The sequence below is a fragment of the Canis lupus genome, chromosome 25 (genome assembly GCF_011100685.1).
Source record: "Canis lupus familiaris isolate Mischka breed German Shepherd chromosome 25, alternate assembly UU_Cfam_GSD_1.0, whole genome shotgun sequence".
Classification (NCBI taxonomy): domain Eukaryota; kingdom Metazoa; phylum Chordata; class Mammalia; order Carnivora; family Canidae; genus Canis; species Canis lupus.
The window spans coordinates 44,892,781-44,913,628 of NC_049246.1; the positions used below are offsets into that span (position 1 = coordinate 44,892,781).

At 52.3% G+C, this 20,848-nt stretch overlaps 1 protein-coding gene across 1 annotated transcript in view; it reads left to right on the top strand.

Annotated features, from left to right (window-relative positions):
* The window catches only part of INPP5D (inositol polyphosphate-5-phosphatase D), a 119,457-nt gene that overhangs the window by 95,359 nt on the left and 3,250 nt on the right, over nucleotides 1-20,848 (top strand). The window contains exons 19-25 of the mRNA XM_038574220.1: nucleotides 3,206-3,295; nucleotides 5,521-5,634; nucleotides 6,953-7,035; nucleotides 9,672-9,759; nucleotides 12,213-12,362; nucleotides 14,216-14,312; nucleotides 16,299-16,565. Coding sequence (XP_038430148.1) covers nucleotides 3,206-3,295; nucleotides 5,521-5,634; nucleotides 6,953-7,035; nucleotides 9,672-9,759; nucleotides 12,213-12,362; nucleotides 14,216-14,312; nucleotides 16,299-16,565 — 889 coding nt within the window. The remainder of the gene's footprint in view (nucleotides 1-3,205; nucleotides 3,296-5,520; nucleotides 5,635-6,952; nucleotides 7,036-9,671; nucleotides 9,760-12,212; nucleotides 12,363-14,215; nucleotides 14,313-16,298; nucleotides 16,566-20,848) is intronic.

Sequence of the window (20,848 nt, forward strand, 5' to 3'; positions counted from 1 at the left end):
CTGGGGACTGACAAATCTCCATATTTAACTCAGGTCCCATCAGGGTGAACTGATATACATTCCTTTCTTTTTTTTCTTTAATGATTTTATTTATTTTATTTCAGACAGAGAGAGAACATGAGTGGGGAGGAGGGGCAGAGGGAGAAGCAGACTCCTTGCTGAGCAGGGAGCCTGATGTGGGGCTCCATCCCAGGACCCTGGGACCATGACTAGATAGATGCTCAACTGACTGAGCCACCCAGGTGCCCCTATGCATGCCTCCTGCTTCCCAGAAGGGACCAGAACAAGTGCTCTGGGAAGGCGTGCACCCTGCACTCCCCTAGCACCTGAGCTCTGTCTCCCAGAACTAATTTCATAAGACAAACTTTGCACCTTTAGATGTGTGGAAAGGCATCCCACCCCCGTAGCCACAGCCCAGGAATCGTCCCGCCTTCCAGACCTCAGAAGGCCCATCTTTCCTGTTAATCATCCCATTTCTCAGCGCTGCCTCTCTTCCCACATCTGCAACTCCATGAGTCCTGCCAATTCTCATCTCTAGGAAGATGCCACCGTCTGTTTCTGCAACAGAGATTCAGGGGAATGTGCTGGCTGATAGCATTTCTGCTTTTTTTTTTTTTTAAGATTTTATTTATTTATTCATAAGAGACACAGGCAGAGGAAGAAGCAGGCTCCCTGTGAGGAGCCAGATGTGGGACCCAACCACTGAGCCCCCCAGGTGTCCCACATTTCTGCTCTTTGAACCTGAACTTGGCATTCAGAACAGCTCCATAGTGGAGGTTTTTAGGGAAACAAAGGGAGATTGCCCTGGAAGTGGCATGGCCCTGGGGCAGGGAGGACACACCTTCCCACTCTCCCCACATATGAGGGAGGGAGCAGAGAATCAGCCCTCCCTTAAGAGGCTGCAATATCTTCCAGAAAGGACCAGGTATAGAACATGAAAGGAAAGTTGAAAATGTAGGGAATTTTACTGTTATTTCACTGAATTCTGGAGGGTGCAGCGTGGAAGGGTTTAATGAGTTGAAGGTGAGCAAGAAATTGGGAAAGAAAAAATGAATGTCTCGAGCTCAGGAAATGGGGTCAGCTGGAAGCTTGAGTCTAATGGTGGTTGATTGGCACAAATAGGATGTATCAGTTACCTAATGCTGTGTAACAAAGCACCTTGAAAATTTGCGAGCTTGATTTGCTGGGCCGAACTTGGGTCTGTTCATCTCTGCTCTGTTTGGTGTTGGCTGGGCACGCTCAGGCCAGGAGCTCCCCCGCACCCTGGATTGGGGGTTGGCCGGCTGGTTGGCTGGCTGTCAGCAGGGGCAATGCTGGTAACTCAGCCTTGTTGTTAATCATCCCACAGACCAGTCCAGGCTTCTTCCGGGTCCCAGGGACCCCATATCTGCAAGTCCCAGATGTGGAAGAGCTTTTTAGGTCTCTGCTTGCCTCACTTTAGCTCATGTCCTGCTGGTCAAAAGAAGTCACATAGCTAAGCCCAGACTCAGTTGTGGGAGGAGGACAGTACAGAGTGTGGTTACAGAGAGGCCACTGAGGTCACTGTCACCTTCCCAGTTTCTAGGGCACAGGCACCGTAGTGCTAATGACGTGCATTCAATACATACACAAAATAGGGTTAAGAACATTTTGAGGGGCACCTGGGTGGCTCAGTCAGTTAAGAGTCTGCCTTTGGCTCAGGTCATGATCCCAGGTCCCAGGATCGAGCCCTGCTTCGGGCTCCCTGCTCTGCCTCTCCCTCTCCCTTGTCCCTTCCTCCGCCTTGTGCTCTCTCTCAAATAAATCAATAAAATCTTTTTTTAAAAAAAGAAAATTTTTATTTTAAAGATTGATTTATTTATTCATGAGAGACACAGAGAGAGAGAGAAGCAGAGACACAGACATAGGGAAAAGCAGACTCCCTCCAGGGAGCCCAATACGGGACTCGATCCCAGATCCTGGGATCACGACCCAAGCTGAAGGCAGCCGCCTAACTGCTGAGCCACCCAGGTGTCCAAAAATAGAATATTTTTAAAACCCTGCTTGTCTTCCCATTAACTTCTCGCTGGAACACCCCCTCTTCTGCTGCTCCCCACGCTCAGCCTGACTCCCCACCCCAGCCCAGTCTCCCGCTTCACACAGCACTGGACCCTCCCTGACCTCTACCCACATCCAAGCGTGACTTAGGCTGGTGCCCCTCCTACCTATGCCTTCCTGTCTCAGAGGAGGGGTGTCCTCCTCCTCCCCTGGCTAACCTCACCTGGGCCCCCTAGTCCAGCCCTCCAGTACCAGTGCCCCCACTTTGCTCCGTCTGACTGTTCTTCCTTCTGTCTTGTTGTTTCAATCATCTTTCCCTTGGTCTGGAGCACGTGAGCATTTTTGTCCATGTTTCTTAGCCATCTGTTTTTTGTTTGGAATTTTCTGCCTATACCCTCTGGTTAGTTGAAGGGTAGGATGTTTACCTTTTGCTGATCTGTAAGAACTTTCTGGAAGATGATGTTAATTGTCTTAATGCCTTCTTGGTCTCCTGTGCTGCTTCTTTTTGCACATTACTGGCCAGTGTGGCCTGGACTTGCATCTTGTTGCCTCCCCTGAGGAGCCCAGAAATCCTCATGGCTTCTGCTTCCACCTAACATCGCTCCAAACCTAAAGATAAATCTCCAGCCCTGAGGACCCAGCCAGACATCTTCATGTGGCTCTATTATAAGCACTTAGACCTCAGTATCTCTAGAACTGTGTTCTTTCCCTTACGTCCTCCAAACATGCCCTGCTCCCTGAGCCCCTGTTCCTTAAAAGAGGTGTATACACTTCATCACCTACTACTCTCTCCCAGTACTATGAGGCACTGTGGGATGGGGGAAGGTGCCATCTCTGTCACCAGGAGACCCTGACCTAAACCCCCCTCCCACTCTGGGCCATGAGCTCAGTAATGTGACAAAGTACTGAGACCAGATAAGTCTCCACAGTTCACACCCCATGATGTATTTAAAAACTCATGTGTCTCTAGCACAGGCACATTTTTGCCATGGAGGACAGAGTGTCACACACTTCCACTGAGACTTTCGAGCATGGTGGTGGAAGTTCATTGGAAACAACAGGTGCAAGAGCGTGAAACTTCTGGAGGCTTCCATAAATATAAGTTGATTTCTGCTGTGGGTTTGCCATCCTTGATTTGACTGGAAGGGTTTTTCCTTCCCTGCTTAGAAATGCCATCCCTCCCCTGCAGGCAGCACCAGTGACATCATGACCAGTGACCACAGCCCTGTTTTTGCCACATTTGAGGCAGGAGTCACCTCGCAGTTTGTCTCCAAGAACGGTAAGTGGCAGGCGATGTCCATCCCTCTGTCCTCCACAAAGACAGGAGGCCTTGGGCCCTCATCTTTTGGTTGTAGCAATCCATTGTCTGCAGTAGATGAGGCTCATCCTTCCAGGCAAGTCGACGCTCCATCCAAGGGGACTCCTCACATCTAAGCCGGATCGCGATTTCAGGGCAGAGCATATTCTTGCTCTCTTTGGCAAATATGTCAGCTTGTTAAGCCTCGGGTTTTTTTCAGTCTTTACATTTGAGTAAATGAATGTTTGTCCAAGGTGTGTCCAAAAACAATCCTGGGTGTGACATGGATGAACAATGATCAGTAACACACTTGTTGTAAGATGTTTTACTTTTGTCTCCTCTGTGTAAGGCAAACATCACTGGGTTTCCATTTAGTCATGTGGTATACTTGTTTAAATACATTTACTTAAGTTTAAAAAGTGAGTCTATTTAAAGAAAATATTAAGACAGTATTCACAGGGGGTGGGGTGCCTGGTAGGTGGAGATGGTAAACATTGTAAGGATGCGATGTGATGACTGGGCTTGGGAAACGCAAGAGTAAATAATACTTAGATTTGTAGCTAAGTTTTCAAATCATGTAGCTCAGCCGTGCTCACTAGGCCACCCTCGTCCCAGCCTGGGCCTGAGTGACTGGGGAGCTATGCTCACCCCCAGCTCCTGTGGTCAGCAGACAGTCCAGGCTAATTTAGGAATTAGCCTGTGGCGGGCGGGGGTGGGGGGAGGGGGCTCACTTGAGGCAGGAGGAGCCTGTATGGCTCTGTGTCCTTCATGCCTGAGGATTATAAGGGAGGCTGGGATACTGTCTTCTGGGCCACTCTTCTCCACGCTGTTGGGTCTAACATCTGCTCTAGCAGGATGACCTCCCATCTCCACACAACTCTTACTCTACCATCCTGTCTCTCTCCTAGCTCTAGAACCTTCCATCCAGCCTCCCTGGGCTCCCACCCATCTATGCTGTCTCTGAGTTCCTACAGCGTTGACGGGGTGGCTCATGCCATCACACCCTCAGTGAGGACCCTCAGCACATCCTCGGTGTCAGGCTTGCCTTCCCTCCACCGGGACTCAGCGCACAGTTGATGCTCACATATACCCATTACCTGGATTGAGTGTTGGTTGAATGTCTCCCTCAGCAGAGCCCGGCCTTGCTGTGGGGTTTAAGGAAATGAAGGAAAGCTGAGTGAAGCAAGCCAGACAAAAAAATACCATAGGTGTGTGGTATCACACCTACATGTGGGGTCTTGGAAAAAATTGCCAATTTCGTAGAAACAGAATAGAGTGGCAGTTGCCAGGGGCTGGGGGAGGGGGTAGCGGGAAATGGGGTAGGTCAAAGGGTACAAACTTTCAGTTATCAGATGAATCAGTTCTGGGGATCTAACAGTCTGTATGATGACCACAGCTAATAATAGAGTATCGTACGCTTGAGATTCGCTAGAAGCAGATCTTACGTGTTCTCACCACACGAAAGAAAGAAAGAAAGAAAGAAAGAAAGAAAGAAAGAAAGAAAGAAAGAAAGAAAGAAAGAAGCCAGTTAATTATGTGGGTGATGGATGTGTTAATTATCTTGATCTTGGTAAGCATTTCACAGTGTACGTGTGTATCAAGTCCTCACGTTGTACACTTTAAATATGCACAATTACATTTGCCAGTTATTCCTCAATAAAGCCGGGATGAGAGGGGGGAGAAAGGAAAGAAGGAAGGCTGGGTGGGCTAGAGGACGGGAATGTCTGCCCTTGCTCTCAGGTGGCCCAGAATTTACAGGGAAGGACGGAACGTGTCCTCAACCAGCCTGAGGATGCTCGCAAACGCTTCACGTCGGTGAATACCGCGGCGGGCCAGCCCCTAGGGTGGGAACGGGGGTAAATAAGGAGCGGAGGGAAGTCAACCTGTGGAAGGATGAGCAAGTAGCCCTCGTTACCTGAACTTCGAAACGAGACAGATTTGGGTATCGAGCCACTGAGCCTTTATACAAGCTCTCTCTGCCAGAACAAACGGGGACACTGAGGCACAGAAGTGAAAGGCGTTGCCAGGGCCACAGTTTCAGTGGCAAAGCTGAGAGTCGGCGGGCTCTGGGATTCAGGGGGAACCTCGCCATCACCTGGACCTCACCTTCCCTGGACACTGAGAAGGAGCCCGGTGGTGGGGGCTGATTCAAAACGCTCCATCTCTGGCCACGTCGTGGAGCCAAATCTCTTTCTCCCCTGTTCCAGGCCCCGGGACTGTCGACAGCCAAGGGCAGATCGAGTTCCTCAGGTGCTTCGCCACCCTGAAGACCAAGTCCCAGACCAAGTTCTACCTGGAGTTCCACTCGAGCTGCCTGGAGAGTAAGTGGGTGTTGAGCCACCTTCGGCCGGGCAGGCAGGACTCTTTCTCATAAAGTGCCTTTTCATCGACGGCGCTCTGCCCCGCTTCTCTCTCTGGGAAGGATTCACAGGTGGACTTCAAGGGGACCGCGGGAGGAGCGGTCAGGGGCAGTGGCTGTGGGGGCGTCCCCCAGTGGCCCGTGATGCTGCCGTCCCAGCCTCAGAGACCAGAGCAGCCACTGAGGCAGAGACCTGTCAGTCCCTGTAGGTGACGGGGCCACTGGCTCCTCTCCGGGCCCCTCAGGGCAATGCATAAGCCACTCAGGGGTCCCCCGCCACAGGCTGGGGCTCGTACTCAACCAGGGGGTCCTGGGCAAAGGCCCAGGGCTCGCGGAGGCCAGCGCGGGCCTGGGCAGCGGCCGGTGGCTGCCACTCCTCCCCCCGGGCCTCCGCTCTTTGCTACAGGCCGGCCGGCTTCTCGGGTGGTCCGGAGCAATTGCCGAACAAGCCAGGGACGGACAGCCTCCTCCCAGCCAGCAGCCGTTAGCACAAACTGTGTTTAGCAAACACCCTTTCTGGGTGACATTTCTAGGCATATTGTCTAAAGCTGTTCCATGGCGAGATCTGTGTGGTTTCCAGCTCCTTCGCTGAGATGGTCTAGAGGTGGGGGTGCAGGGCAGAAACGACTCCACCCAGGGAGGCGTTCTGCGATGAGATGACGGCTCCTTCCAGAAATCCAGATGTGTCACCCCCGCTATCCCCCTTCCTTCTCCCACTTGGCCCCGGGCTCAGGCTTGGTAACAGACCCACCTTCTCCATGAAGTTTCCAGAGCCCGGGTCACCAAGCCAGGGGAAAGGCACTTCTAAAAATGATGAGGATTTTCGTGCGGCTGTTTTTAATAAACTATCGAGACATTTGCATACATTTCTATGGAAACAGCATATTAGGAAGCTCAAATTAGCATTTCAAAAGGCTGCTATCTTGAGTGGCGTGGGATGAGCTGTCATGTTTCCTAATCTCCTTGCCTGTGATGTGATGATTTCTTTGTTGCTTGGTTTGTTCCAAAAAAAAAAAAAAAAAGCTGGAAAGGAGGGGAATCTCTTTGATTTTCCTAAAAATAATTCAACCATATTGGCAAATGACCATCCCCTGCACCAAAACAGAATCCCCCACAAGCCTGACTCCTGAATGGCGCTGTGGCCCCTACATAGAGAAGATGGAGAATATTTTCATTGGTCCGGGTGGGGTGACCCTGGGAGTCTTTTTTTTTTTTTTTTTTTTTTTTTCTGTCTGGCTCTTGTTCTGTTTTCTGAAAACCAGCCTCTTGTCCTCTGACAGGTTTCGTCAAGAGTCAGGAAGGAGAAAACGAAGAAGGAAGCGAAGGGGAGTTGGTGGTGAAGTTTGGCGAGACCCTTCCGAAGGTAAATTAGGAATAGGACGTACCAGGGACAACTTGGCATTTGCCAGCCCCAGTGGCTCCAATGTTCCTAAATGGATTTCGGTTCCTATAATGGATCATGGAAGAGATCCAGAGATGGGCTTGTCTGACCACGTGACTTTACAAAGAAGGAGACTGAGGCAGGTCTCAGAGAGGTTGGCTCACAGTCCCACAGCTGCAGTGACAGCCCCAGGCCCCAGGCCCCAGGCCCTGATCCCTCTGCACTGCCCTTTCACCTGCTCGGGCCCAGCTCAGAGGATCAAATGAAGGGGCAGAGGGGGGAATCCTGTGGCTCTCACTTGAACACTGGATCTGAGAATATGACGTGTCCATAACCTCACGAGAGCAGAGGGTGAAATTGAAAACACATAGGCAGACCTTAGTGAGAACACGTTTGTCTTTCTCATAGAGTAAAAAAAAAAAAAAAATGGTTTTCTACCTGGGACCCAGAACAGCTTTTGTGATAGTGAACTGATGGTGGGCACATCGGATTGTTCATGCTGAAAGCACAACGCAGTAGGACCTATGTCTGTCACGTAAGGAGAGAAGGGCACGCAGCGGCAAGTCCAGGGCCAGGCAGATCTGTCACACACGGCGGGGGTCCCCGGGGCTCTCTTGGGAGGGAGGTTCCCTCAGAGGGGACCCCCAAGGTGAACTTTAAAAGATGGCCTTAAACAGGTAGAAGAACCCCTCCTCTCCTCAGGCTGGGGTGGGACATAGGCAGGCTGGGGGGGCCATGCTACCCACACCGGCACCTACCGTTGATTGGAACCCACTCTTGGGCCACACACAAGAAAGCCACATCACCTCTAGAGCAGAGGTGGGTACCCACATCACAGCGTCTCCTAATTTGGGAACACTTCTGGCTGGGGTGCTCCACAAGGCCAGTGTAGCTGTCAGAAGTCCCCAACCTGGGGCTCTTTTCAGATACCTGAATCCTGGTGGCTTTGGGCTCCGAGGTGACATCCCGCCTCACCAGCCCACCCTACCCTTCTGTTCCTTCTCTCCCGCTGCCCACACAGCAACCAAACAGCTTGTTTCCTCCTCAGGTCAAGTTGGGAAACATGCCAGCATCCTAGTGCACATAGCACATGTACTCTAGTCTGGTCCAGGAGACCCTAGGGTTCCCCTGACCCACGTCCTCACTGCTGCCAAGCCCTGCTATTCCCTCCTGCCACTGTCCCTCCTCTCTGCCCCCCGCTAACCTCCAGGGGTCTCCATCCCACCTGCCTTCTTGCTGAGGCATCCTGAAGCCTGATGGATCTTCCTAGAATACCCATCTGATCCTGGCATCCCCCTCTTTATCTGGTCGACACCATGGTAACCCTGGTGTTCCCATGAAACAAGCCCAAGCTCCCCAGCGTGGCTCCCAGGCCCCCTCCTCACTCTCCCGCTGCATGTGCTGCCCCCACCCCCAGTACCTGAGGGACCTTCACTCCTGCTCCCAATCTTCCATGCAACTCTGTCACCTGATGGCACCCTCTCTGTACCCTCTATAGTCCCACCAAGGCACCCTGACATAGGCTCCCATCCCTCTACCCTTACTCCCACCATGGTGATCGTGTCCCTCACAGACATTTTCTGTTCAGATCACCACCCCACTCCCACTGCTGCCCGAGAAGGCAGGGTGTTCCTGCATCTGCAGCGCCCTGCCCGGGTCTAACTTTGAGTCAGTCATCACTACAAGTCAGTGAACTGAGTATTTGGTGCTGCTCTGGACCCCAAGAGCACCCTTGAGCACCTGCTGTGATTTCCAGTCATTTGTTCTGGAACTTTTGTTGTTGTTGTTCTAGAACTTTCTGAATGGAGATAGGGTCGGTCAACATGGCACCAGAGGCTTGCACAAGGGGTCTTTCAGCATCTGGATGGGCAGGAAGGGGGCACCCTGGAGCAGCATATGGTGTCTTTCTTAGGCCCCCTCTGGGTTGGTGTCAGTGTGAGGAACAGCCTTAGGAGCTACTGCACACACAAAGCTCCTCCCTGCACTTGCACGGATGCAGCCCTACAGTGGTGAGGTTCAGGGTCTCCCAACGTGCAAAGCCTGACACAAACGTGCCCTGAGCCAGACCAGCAGGGCTGCTGGAGGCCAGCAGCAGGAAGAGGGGGACAGGGCTGCTAGCAGGATCTGAGCCACCCTCCAACAGCCTGCAGGACACTCCAGGGGGCTCCTCCGCAGGTAGATCCTGTCCAGATGGAGGGCAGGCCTTGTGTGCCACCTGCAATGCCACCTGCTGGGAGAGGCCTGGCATGGCGAGTGAGGTGCATTTTGACCTGGTTCTTGGTCCCGTTAGACTTTTCTATCACCTTCTCCCACCCCCATGATACTGGGATCTGCAAGGGAGGGGTAGGGAGGTAGGCAATGGGGAGCACACTTGGGGTCAAGCTCTCTCCTGGGGGCTGGGATGCAGTGTGACGGGGGGATACAGGGAAAGAAGTTAGCTCTGCGTGCCAGGTAGGGTGTATGTGTGGCTCCCTCCTACTGACAGGAAAAGCAGATGTTCAGATTTGGTTACTAAGAACACCTACAGTCCTGTTTTCTCAGGGGTGCCCCACGTCTAGGCTGACAAGCCACCTCACCTGCCCCAGCGGGCAGCTCTGACCCCGTGCCCTTCTCTGCAGCTGAAGCCCATCATCTCTGACCCCGAGTACCTGCTGGACCAGCACATCCTGATCAGCATCAAGTCTTCCGACAGTGACGAATCCTATGGTAAGGGTCCCAGGACAGGTGCCATGTGTGCTGTGCCTGTTCTTAGCGGGTGGCCTATGATGTAAGGCAGGCGATGGCATCGCCATCGTGGGAAGTCCACCCTCCTGCTCTCGTGCCACTCCTTTCTCGCTCTCAGGGCTGCCAGGGGGATAGATGCTGGTAAATCATCCATCCCGCCCTGGTGGGCTTCTGGGAGGAAGAGCCAGCAGCCACACCACCTCATTTATTGAGTCTTTCTCGTGTCAGATTCTATGTCAGGTGCTTTGCAAGAATTATTTGATCCTGACAAGATCTTATAAAGCACATACTATTCTCCCAATCAGCAGGTGAGTAAACTGAGGATCAGAGAGGATAAGGGACTTGTCCAAGTCACCGGGAGTAACTAGCTGAGCCCTAATTTGAACCCAGGTCTGCCTGGCATTGCTCGGGGCTCATACTGGGCAGTCAGACACTAACTGTCCTACTAGAGAGAACGTCATTTTCTGTGACACTGCCTTCAGCCAGTCAGTGGCTTCAGCCCAGTGTCGGGTTCATCCTAGAACTTGATACGTACAATGTGGCTAGAACACCGGGGTGAGAGGGGCTGGAGGCAGGAGCCAGATCGAGCAGCTCCTTGTGTGAGACAGGCAAGAATGTGAATCTGCATCCGGGGAGGGTGTTTGTTTTCAGTGGAAAGATTCTGAATGTGCTTGATGCTGATCCAGGGAAGCCAGGTCAGGGAGAGAGGCCGTGGACACAAGAGGTGGCCGTGTATGTCGGTTGCCCACTGTTTAGGCTCCGCCAAAAGCCCTGGGATATAGGTACAACTGCTACACTCTTCGCAGAGATGAGGAAATGAGGTGACTTGTCTAAGGTCACATGGCAGCGGAGTGACCAGCTACTATGTGACCTTGGACCAGAACCCAGGCCACCCAGCTCCAGAATAGAACATGGTCTTCTATGAGCCTGAGCCCGGGCACAGGATTATACTGGCCCTGGGAGTGGCGGGGAGATCCTGTCCCTCGTGATGGGGCAAAGAGATGGGATGCATGTGGAGTCACAATGTTTAAAGCTTTGATGGTAGGACACAGACACATAGGAAGGATGGTTCCATTTTCTTGTTCAAATACTGTCTTCCTCCTCTGTTTCTTTGTCTTGGTATCCATACAAACAGCCTATCATCATAATAATAGGGAAAAAAAGCCAACCCACAGTCTCATTCCCAGCTACTGTAACCATTTTTATTTTGGTTTCATGCTTCCTTTCTAATACATAGGCAGAAAAAATAATAATAATACATAGGCAGACATAGATTTCTATATTTATAATCGTCACAGGGATACCATTTTCTTTTTTCTTTTTTTTTTATTTTTTTATTTATTTTTTTTGGGGGGGATACCATTTTCTATTCTGCTTTCTTCACCTGGTGAGAGACATGTTAGGTGATACAAATTTTCCAGGATCCTCCTCCTACACCACCTTCATGATTGCTGCCTTTGATGGCTTCCTCATAGTCCATGGATTGGCCTCCAGTTACTTATATTAGTGTTACCGTCATGCTGAGACGGGTCTCTTTGTGAACACTTTTTATTTTCCTTCAGCTACGTTTTTACTCCTTGAGATCATCTGTTTAGGATAAGTTCCCATGTGTGCTGGGTCACAGGGTAGAAGTAGGTTGGTGACTCTCTTTTGACACTTGTTATCAAGCTGGTTGCTGTAAAGGCTCTGTCCTACCATGTTGACCTTGTCACGTCCAAGTGAACAGGTTTCCCCAGATGCTTGGCTGGCACTGGGTGTTCTTTTACTTCCTTCCATTTTGTGCTAATTCCCTGTGAGAGAGTCCCTGAGTGCTGCCTTAATTTGCATTTTTGATGGCTCTGAAGGCTGAACTACTTTCCATTTATTGAAATCAACCAGTTAAACTTCTTTTTTGTGTGAAATATCTGCTTGGGTTACATGCCCAGTTATCTGCCGGGATTTGATTCCGAGGGGTTCCTCGTGGGGTTTAGATAAAATACCCCCTTTGTGAAGCTGTCAATCTCTCACGTTTTCCTTTCTTCCTCTGTGCAGAAGTTTTAAGCTTTCACATCCTCTTAGCTGTCGGTGTGTTTTGTCATTTCTTACATTGCTTCGAACCCTGGGAAGTTGTCATTCCCGCCCGCAATCAGATTAGTAGTTAAGTCTGCTTTTCTGCTGGATTTTCTATGATTTAATTTCTTTCTTTTTTTCTTTTCTTTTCTTTTCTTTCTTTCTTTCTTTTTTTTTTACATCAACTAATCCAATGTAGTTCATTTCACTGTACGGTTTGAAATGTTTCCCCCGAGTTGTTCCAAAAGGTTTATTCAATGATCCCTGCCTTGGACCTTGTTTCCAAGGATAGTCTCCGGGTGGGGGAGCTAAACCTCACAGGAGCAGCGTCTCTCCTGTGAAATGGCAGGCTCTTGACGTGACCGTTGTTCCCCTCACCTCCGCAGGCGAGGGCTGTATTGCTCTACGGTTAGAGGCCACAGAAACCCAGCTCCCCATCTATACGCCCCTCACCCACCACGGAGAGATGACAGGCCACTTCCGGGGGGAGATTAAACTGCAGACTTCCCAAGGCAAGATGAGGGAGAAACTCTACGGTAAGTGGGCACGACCACCCCCACCCCCGGCTCCCTCCTCAGTGCTGCTGGGTAAGGAACAGGGATGAGGTTTCTCTCAGCCCGGCCATGGAATATTCTCCATGCTGTGGCCTCAGAACAGAAATCTTCCATGGGAAGGGAGATGAGAGACAATCTGACCCAATTCTGGGTTGATTCAGGAACTTCCCTATGGAACCACAAGACATCCACGGTTACACATCACCATTCCCTGACCCCAGTCACCTTCCATCTGTTAGGATGTGAAGCTTGTGAATTTTCCAGGTACTCTGCTCTTGTCTTGTATTAGGCCCTTAGGCCTTGTCACTCCCTGTTAGCACTTCCACCAAAGGGACCAAGACACAAGAAACCTGCCTCATCCTGAACAGCTCTTTCCAAAGGATAGGCGAAGGCACTGAAGCCATGGCTGCAGTAGAGATTTAGAATTTCCAGAACTTCCTGTGTGATCCCAGTTCTACCTCGTGGCCACATGGTGTGCAGCTCACACATACATACATACATACGTATCCACACCCTGCCCTCATGGTACCTTCTGGACTGCTTCCACACACCGTATACACCAACAGGCCGCCCATCCTCATTCTTAGCACATGTCTTTGGCTTTTCACTACCTAGCCCCAGCCACCATCCAAAAGAGCAGCATCTTGTGGTCTTCTCTTCCCTGGCACAGTGCCCCAGCATCTCTCCCAACCTGACCTCAGATCTTTGTATCCTGCAAAATAACACTTGCTTGCTTCTGCTAGCCATTGGGAGGACACGTTTGTCGTGGTTCTCAGAAATGACATCAGGGCAGCCACGCTTGGGGACCAATGCTTATTAGAGGTGTTTCCTAACCCCGAGTGAAACCTCAGCCTTGGGGAGTCATCTCCAATCTGTCCCCAAAGCAGACCCTGCTGATTCCCAGTAGGCAGTTGCAGACACCTTATCTCTTAGATCAGGACTGTCACTACTCCTCTGGGGAATATTGAAACACGGCCAGGAGACTCTGCAAGTCTGGAACGTGAAGAAGTATTTAGACTCCCATCTTTAATTTTCTCAGAATCCTGCCCTAATTGTAAAACTTGGAAGTGAACATGTAGTCTTTCCTACATGTAGTCCAGGTTTTGCAGACCCTGGACCCAGAAGAGGCTGAGTAGGAGTGCAGAGAATCCAAGGGCTGGGAGGGAATGAAAGCTCTGGCCCAGGAGAGGCGCTGTCCCGCTGCCCATTCTGGGAAGGTGGGTGTGCCTGTGTGAGGCCTGGGAGACGGGTCCATGTCGGAAAGCAGTTCAAGGGGCCCCAAGGAGCTCAGCTGATTGAGCATCTGACTCTTGATTTCGATTCAGGTCATAATCTCAGGGTCATGAGATCGAAATGAACATGTAGTCTTCAGTCCTGTTAATCACATTAAAACCTTTCTGCTCCAGGGGTGCCTGGGTGGCTCAGTCGGTTAAGCATCCATCTGACTCTTGGTTTCAGGTCAGGTCATGATCTCATGGTTGTCATGAGATCAAGCCCCATGTCAGGCTCCATGCTCTGTGAGGAATCTGCTCAAGATTCTTTCCCCTCCCTTTAAATTAGGTTGACTTTGTTGTCAAATGCTCTTGTGGGCCTCGTTATACTGGTTTTATTCGGATCTGCCAAGAAATACTTGCCTGTCCCTTGTGACACCAACAAGTTGGAAATGTCACATGAAATAATCACTCTGGATCACACATGCCAACTGTCCTCCCTCTGGAGCCATGGCAGGCACAAGAAGTCAATCACTGAACTCGTGTGAGGCCTCAGAATCTACGCCATCCTGACCCACACTGGACACCGGGCCTCACATGCTCCTTCCTGCTCTTTCCTTGCAGACTTTGTGAAGACTGAGCGAGATGAGTCCAGCGGGACCAAGTCCCTGAAGAGCCTCACCAGCCACGACCCCATGAAGCAGTGGGAACCTGCCAACAGGTAGAGCAGGGGGGTTGCCAGGGCTTCCCCACAAACTAGCATGGTTTTGCAGACCCTGGACCCAGAAGAGGCTGAGTGAAGTGCAGAGAATCCAAGGGCTGGGAGGGAATGAAAGCTCTGGCCCAGGAGAGGCACTGTCCCGCTGCCCATTCCAGGGAGGTGGGTATGCCTGTGTGAGGCCTGGGAGACGCGTCCATGTCGAAAAGCAGTTCAAGGGGCCCCAAGGAGCTCAGTTGATTGAGCGCCCAACTCTTGATTTTGGCTCAGGTCATAACCTCAAGGTCATGAGATGGAGCTCCTTGTCAGGCTCTGTGCTGGGCATGGAGTCTACTTGAGATTCTCTTTTTCCGCTCGTTCCCTGCTCTCTCTCTCTCTCTCTCTCTCTCCCTTTAAAAAAAAAAAGAAAAGAAAAGAAAGCAGTTCAGTTCACTGACATTGGCTGCTCACTTAGGTATGTGTCAGATTCTAGAGAAACCAAAGCAAAGTAGGTGCAGCCCCTGATGTAGGAACTCTCAGCCCAGGGGGAAGGCGCTGCAGAGAATGGCTCCTGTGTCTCCTGGGGAGTGGACACAGCAGCAGGCATGGCTCTGTGATCATCAAACCCCGTCCTATTACTTAAGGGAAAAATCGTTAAGGAAAATGCGCACACAGGTTGCTCTTGGCAAAGCCTGGACTGGGAATGATGCAGACATTACAGTCTCTGACTAGGCAACAGCAGTCCCCAACCACAGGTCACCTCGGCTCACCAATGTGGTCCCAAAGTTCCAGAATCAAGCCAGGTGGCTTACCTGCCTGCTGGGGCGGGGGGAGCAGAGCGGTGCCAGTTGACCGAAGCGAAATCCCACACACTGTCGCAGAGCCCAGCCTCCTCGCCTTCTCTGGGTACCCCCAGACCACCTGTCCGGCTAGCCCCCACCCTCATGCCTGCCTACCTCTTGCACCCGAACCCCCATCTCCAGCCAATCTCTGGCCCACTTCCAACTTCTGACTCTCATCGCCATAAAATGTTCTTCCATTCTCACCCCGTCACTGAGTGCATCCTAACTCAAATGTTTGCTTGGTTCTGGAATCAGGATTAGTGAATTTGGCTAGTATTAGAACTAATGCTTCTTAAACCGGCAGGGACAGGTGGGGGCAAGATATGCTCAGGTTGGCGGAGCAAATGGGAGCCAGGGAGGGCTGGTCAGAACCCCTGTGCTCAGAACTCCACCAGTTGGGTCCCATCAGAGCACTCGCTCACAAAGGATGGCACTTCTCTCAGAGGGATAGCACAGTGTATGGGTCTCCTAGGGTCCCCTCAGCCGGAGCCGGGCCATCCCCTCCACAGCTGACTCTCCCACATTTGAGGCTCCAGCCTTGACTTCTGTGGCCTCCCACTCAAGCTTTCCAAATGCCTGCATGGCCGTCTCCATTGTGATGCCTCACACAGATGTGCAAGCCAACGCATCCCACATGGAGCCCTTCATTGACCGCCCAGCCCTGCCCTCCCCGCACCCACTCACCCTGGCCACGCCAGCCTCTCATCCATCCTCCCCACTTGGCACAGGCCTTCAGATGGTCCTGAAGCAGCTCAAGCCCTTCCACAGGGCCTTTGCACAGCCTCACCCGTCTCCCTTCCCTTCCTTATCTGCCTCCTCGGATAGGCCTTCTCTGGCCACCCCGTGCCCCGTTGGTCCCACCCCTCCTGCTGGCCCGTCTCTGCCTCCTTTGCTACTCGCAGACTTCGGCACGGTGCGAGCACTGTGTTTCTTAGTCGCTGTTTTGCTTTCTCTCCTATCAGATGTAGGTTCCATGAAAACGGGGACCAGGACTGTTTTGTTTATGCCCATGTTCCCTTCTGACATCAATCAATTGTCCAAAACAAGACAGAGTAGCAGAGGGCCTAGGGGCCCCAAGAGATCTCAGAGGACACTGTCCTCATGGGGCGCTGTCCTAGAGGAGGGAAGGGAGCCCTGGGATGTGACTTCAGGTGTCTCTCCCCTCCAGGGTCCCTCCATGCAGTGGCACCAACATCACTGAAATCATCAACCCCAACTACATGGGGGTGGTGCCCTTTGGGCACATGAAGCAGTCCCTGTCCCCCGACCAGCAGCCCACAGCCTGGAGCTATGACCAGCCGCTCAAGGACTCCTCCCTGGGGCCCGGAAGGGGAGAGAGCCCCCCGACACCACCCTCCCAGCCACCCGTATCCCCAAAGAAGTTTTCATCCTCGACAGCCACGCGGGGCCCCTGCCCCAGGACACAGGAGTCAAGGTGAGCATCCTCCTCATCAGGTTCTCTCCCTTCCCTGGGTTTTCACCACCAGGAAAACCGAGCCTGGAACCGAGCCTCCATGAGCATGGGGTTGTGTGCCCACTTTGGTCATTGGCTCATCCTCAGGGCCAGGAACACAGAAGGCAGTAGAGGAAATACCTATGGAATCTCCCTGTCCTGCCCTATTGGTATACATTTGAAAGACTTTTTTAAAAAAATAGAAAATGTTAAAGATACTGCCTCCCAAAACAGCTTCCTGTAACAACTACATTCATTGGAACATAGGTTTCTAGAACTAGTGGACCTTCAGATAATCTCTCAAGGAACAGGTGGGGATTTCCTCCTTCCCCAGCTCTGAGTTCCCCTGCCTTTTCAGCCATGAGGTTCCCCTTCCCATCCACAACCTTCTGTCCCTCCTTTGGAGGCCAGTCAGAAAGTGCAGCAGCTATGGGGGAGTGGGAAGGGGGGGCAGCTGGTCTGCAGGAGGAGGCCTTTGGCCCAGAAACTTTGGGAAAGGCAAGGCAAGGAGCCCAGAGAAAGCTGACTCGCTTCTAGACCTGGCCCAGGCAGCACGGTCCAAGAGGATGGAGCTGGGGTGGGGGGTCCGGCCGGGCAGCCAAAGCCACAGCCACCTCTCCCGTGTGCCACTTCACAAGTGAACCCATTCCTGTTCGCCCCGTGGAAATGCCAGACGGGGAGCCCTGTGAGTTTTCCAGCAAGCATAGCGTGACAGGGAAATTGGAAGTGCAGGTGCCAATTTGCAGGGATTGGAGAGGTGCAAAATACCATGAGCATCGACTTTCCTTGGTGGCTGTTTTTCGAGTGACTGCAGGGGGCTGCTCTGGACTCCTCCCTTCCGTGGGGTCAGTGTGTCCCCGGGGGGTGGTGTCCATCCCATACAAGGAGCCAGGGGAGGGAGCGTCGTCACACATCATGCGTACCTCCTTCCACCCCCGACCTTTGCATGCCTGGCCTGGCTGGAGTCTCCTCCAGATTGAGGAGTTGGTGTCTAAGACAAGCGGATAGATGGATGGAGGGGAGGAGGACGTGGTAGGGCGGGGTGGATGACGAGGCCTGCCCGCGAGCTCCATCCTGTCCTCTCTGCCACTAGCCTTCCAGAGTTTGTTGATAGTACTTTTGTGCTCCAGTCACTCCATAAGAAGCTCGGGAGAGGAGGAAACACCTCAGTTTCCTCCCTCTGGGGAAATGAGGACAAAAGCCACCATATGGCGGGTGCCGAGGTGCCTCTTTGGCAGCCCCGGGAGATGGAGCCATAATCAAGCACAGGCTGCAAGGAGGTTCTTTAAGTGAAATGTTTTCAGCCTCCTAGAGTCAGAGTATCTTTGTGCTGAACGACTTGCACACGGCATGCAGCGTGGCACTGGGTGGGGACGTGTCCCCTCTGGTTCCTCAGGTGACAGCTTCGGAGCAGGGACATCCGCCGGCCAGCGGCCCCCCAGGATCGGGTCCTAAGCTCACTTCTCATGCATTAGGGGATTAGAGACGAGGAGCCAGCACCTCCCACTCATGTGGGCGGCCCTCCCTGCTGCTCGGACCCCCGGCTCAGTTGGAGCGGACCCAGCACCTGCCACCGCTGCCCTGCACCTTGGCCCGTGATCAGCCACTTCACTTTGCCCACAACTGTCCCCATATCAGTGCCAGAGCCCCATGTCCCAGAGACTCTGGAATCCCAGGCAAGCGGGGACAGGTCTCTAGGCTGAAGTCATGTGGGGAAGAAGGGGGCTCTTCTCAGACCCTGCTCGGTGGTGCTGCACTTCTTGAGAAAAAGGAAGGCTCTGGAATCTGAGCAGTGGGTTATTTTCCCAGAGGAATTAGTGAACTCTGTGCCCTGGATACTGGTGCACTTGTTTCACAGGCATGGCCCCTCCTGTGGGACTTGGTTTCTTGTTACCTGCGGTCAGGGACTTTTTTGACTGTGGTTTTCCCCAGTCTCTCCCTCTGCCCCAAGACTTCCCCTCTCTAGGAGCAACAGAAGTCCCCTCTCAGAAGAGGTAACTTGCCTCCATCTCCCCATGCTTCTCCCAGGGAAGGAGTTCTGGAATCCCCAAAATGCGTGCACCAGGGGCCTCTTTCTGGTGCTGCCCCAATCCTCCTGTCTCAGTCAGTGGGCTGCCAGGAATCAGGCCATGCATTTTTCTTTTCTACTATTTGACTCTTCCTCAGAAACTCAGTGTTGCTTGGACCTTCTTGCACCTTCTTCCCTGCACTAATTCATAGCAAAGATCTTTTTGAGGATCCAGGCGGGCGTGTAGAGGGTGGCCTAAGGTGGAGGGGCAGCTTTCCAAAGTCTTTGTTCAAGGCCTTAACATTTCTGGTTAGACAGCTGCTTCTAGATCTTTCTAAAGAGTGATGAGCAGAAAAGCGAGTCCACAGTCAGGCCCCCTTTGGCAAGTCCCAGAGTCTCACCTCCCCATACCCTCATGTCCTCTCGCCCTGCTGGCACCTGTGCGACAATGACATCTCGCCTGTGTCCCCTGAGCGCACACCTGTCCCCTAAGGAGTCCCTCGGCCTTGGCTGGCCAACACCTCGCAGCAGTGGGCCAGTGCCCCTTCCCGCAGTAAGCGGCGGCCCGGCCCAACACTTCAGTGGGTTCCAAGGAGCCCGCTTCCCTTTTTTTACCTAAAGCAGAACCCAGAACATTCCCCGAGGAGACTGTGCTGTCAGCCAGAAAGTAAAACATGTTCCCATTCCTGGTTATAATTCGCTCAGCAGGAAACCCCCTCACGTCAGAGTAATTCAGGAGCCACAAAGGCCGCTCTTCCTCCTCCCCCACGCCTCTGCCCTGGTGCGGGCGCAGGCCTCCAGCTCCCTCGGGTTCTCCAACCCGCGTGGCCGCGTTTTCTCTCCCACTGTGAGTGAGGACACGTAGGAAAGCACACTCACCAGGAGGACTGTGGTTGCGGAGAACACCTGTGAATCGGGAGCGCAGACACCGGCTGGTTTGAGGCCCCCACCTGTCCCTGGGGCAGCGTCACACACTGCGGGGCCCCCACGTGTCCTCCTTGAGCTGAAGCCCTCACACAGCCCAGGCGGTCACTGAGGGGGGGTCTGGTCCCCTGCAGGCTTCTGTTCTCCCGAGGGTCAGGATAGAATTTGCTAGAGACACAGAGAGGCTGTGAGGGACAGGGGCCGTGGAGGGCAGGCCTTCTCTGCCAAGGACGGAACAGGTGGTTTTGATACCGGGCGTGCCGTGTAAGTGAGCTCCTTCTTGCCCTCCTACGAAACCTTCTGTGAAGTCCACCTTGCTCACTAGCGCTCCAGTGTGAACACTTTTACGGTGGACATGGTGTGGGGCAAGAAGGGAGCTCACCTGTGAGGTCACCAACCTATGAGCAACACACTACCGGCTCCTCTAATAGTGTGTGTGTGTGTGTAATTGAAGTGTAAGTCCCATAACAAAGGTGAAGAAATATTTTCTTTTTTTTTTAAATATCTACTTTTTTTTTTTAAGGATTTTATTTATTTATTCATGAGAGAACACAGAGGGGAGAGAGAGAGAGGCAGAGACACCGGCAGAGGGAGAAGCAGGCTCCATGCAGGGAGCGCAACGTGGGACTCGATCCCGGGTCTCCAGAATCAGGCCCTGGGCTGAAGGCGGCGCTAAACCGCTGAGCCACCCAGGCTGCCCGAAGGAAATATTTTCTATGAAACTCCAGGAAAATCACTGTTAGATGTTTCTTTTTCTTTTTTTCAAATTTTTATTTCAATTCTGGTTAGTTACTAATGTATCATGTAATATTGGTTTCAGGAGTAGAATTTTTTTTAAGATTTTTATTTATTCATAAGAGAACACACAGAGAGAGAGAGGCAGAGACATAGGCAGAGGGAGAAGCAGGCTCCATGCAGGGAGCCCGACGTGGGACTCGATCCCAGGCCTCCAGGATCATGCCCTGGGCCAAAGGCAGGTGTTAAACCGCTGAGCCATCCAGGCTGCCCACAGGAGTAGAATTTAGTGATTCATCACTTACCTATAACACCCAGGGCTCCTCACAAGGGCCCTCCTTCATACCCATCACCCATCTAGCCCATTCCCCAAATAAACCATTTTAGATTTTTTTTTTTAAGATTTTATTTATTCATGAGTGACACAGAGAGAGAGAGAGGGGGGCAGAGGGAGAAGCAGGCTCCACGCAGGGAACCCGATGTGGGACTCAATCCCGGGTCTCCAGGATCACACCCTGGGCTGAAGTCAGGTGCCAAACCACTGAGCCATCCAGGGATCCCCAAATGAACCTTTTTTTTTTTTTTTTTTCAAATGAAC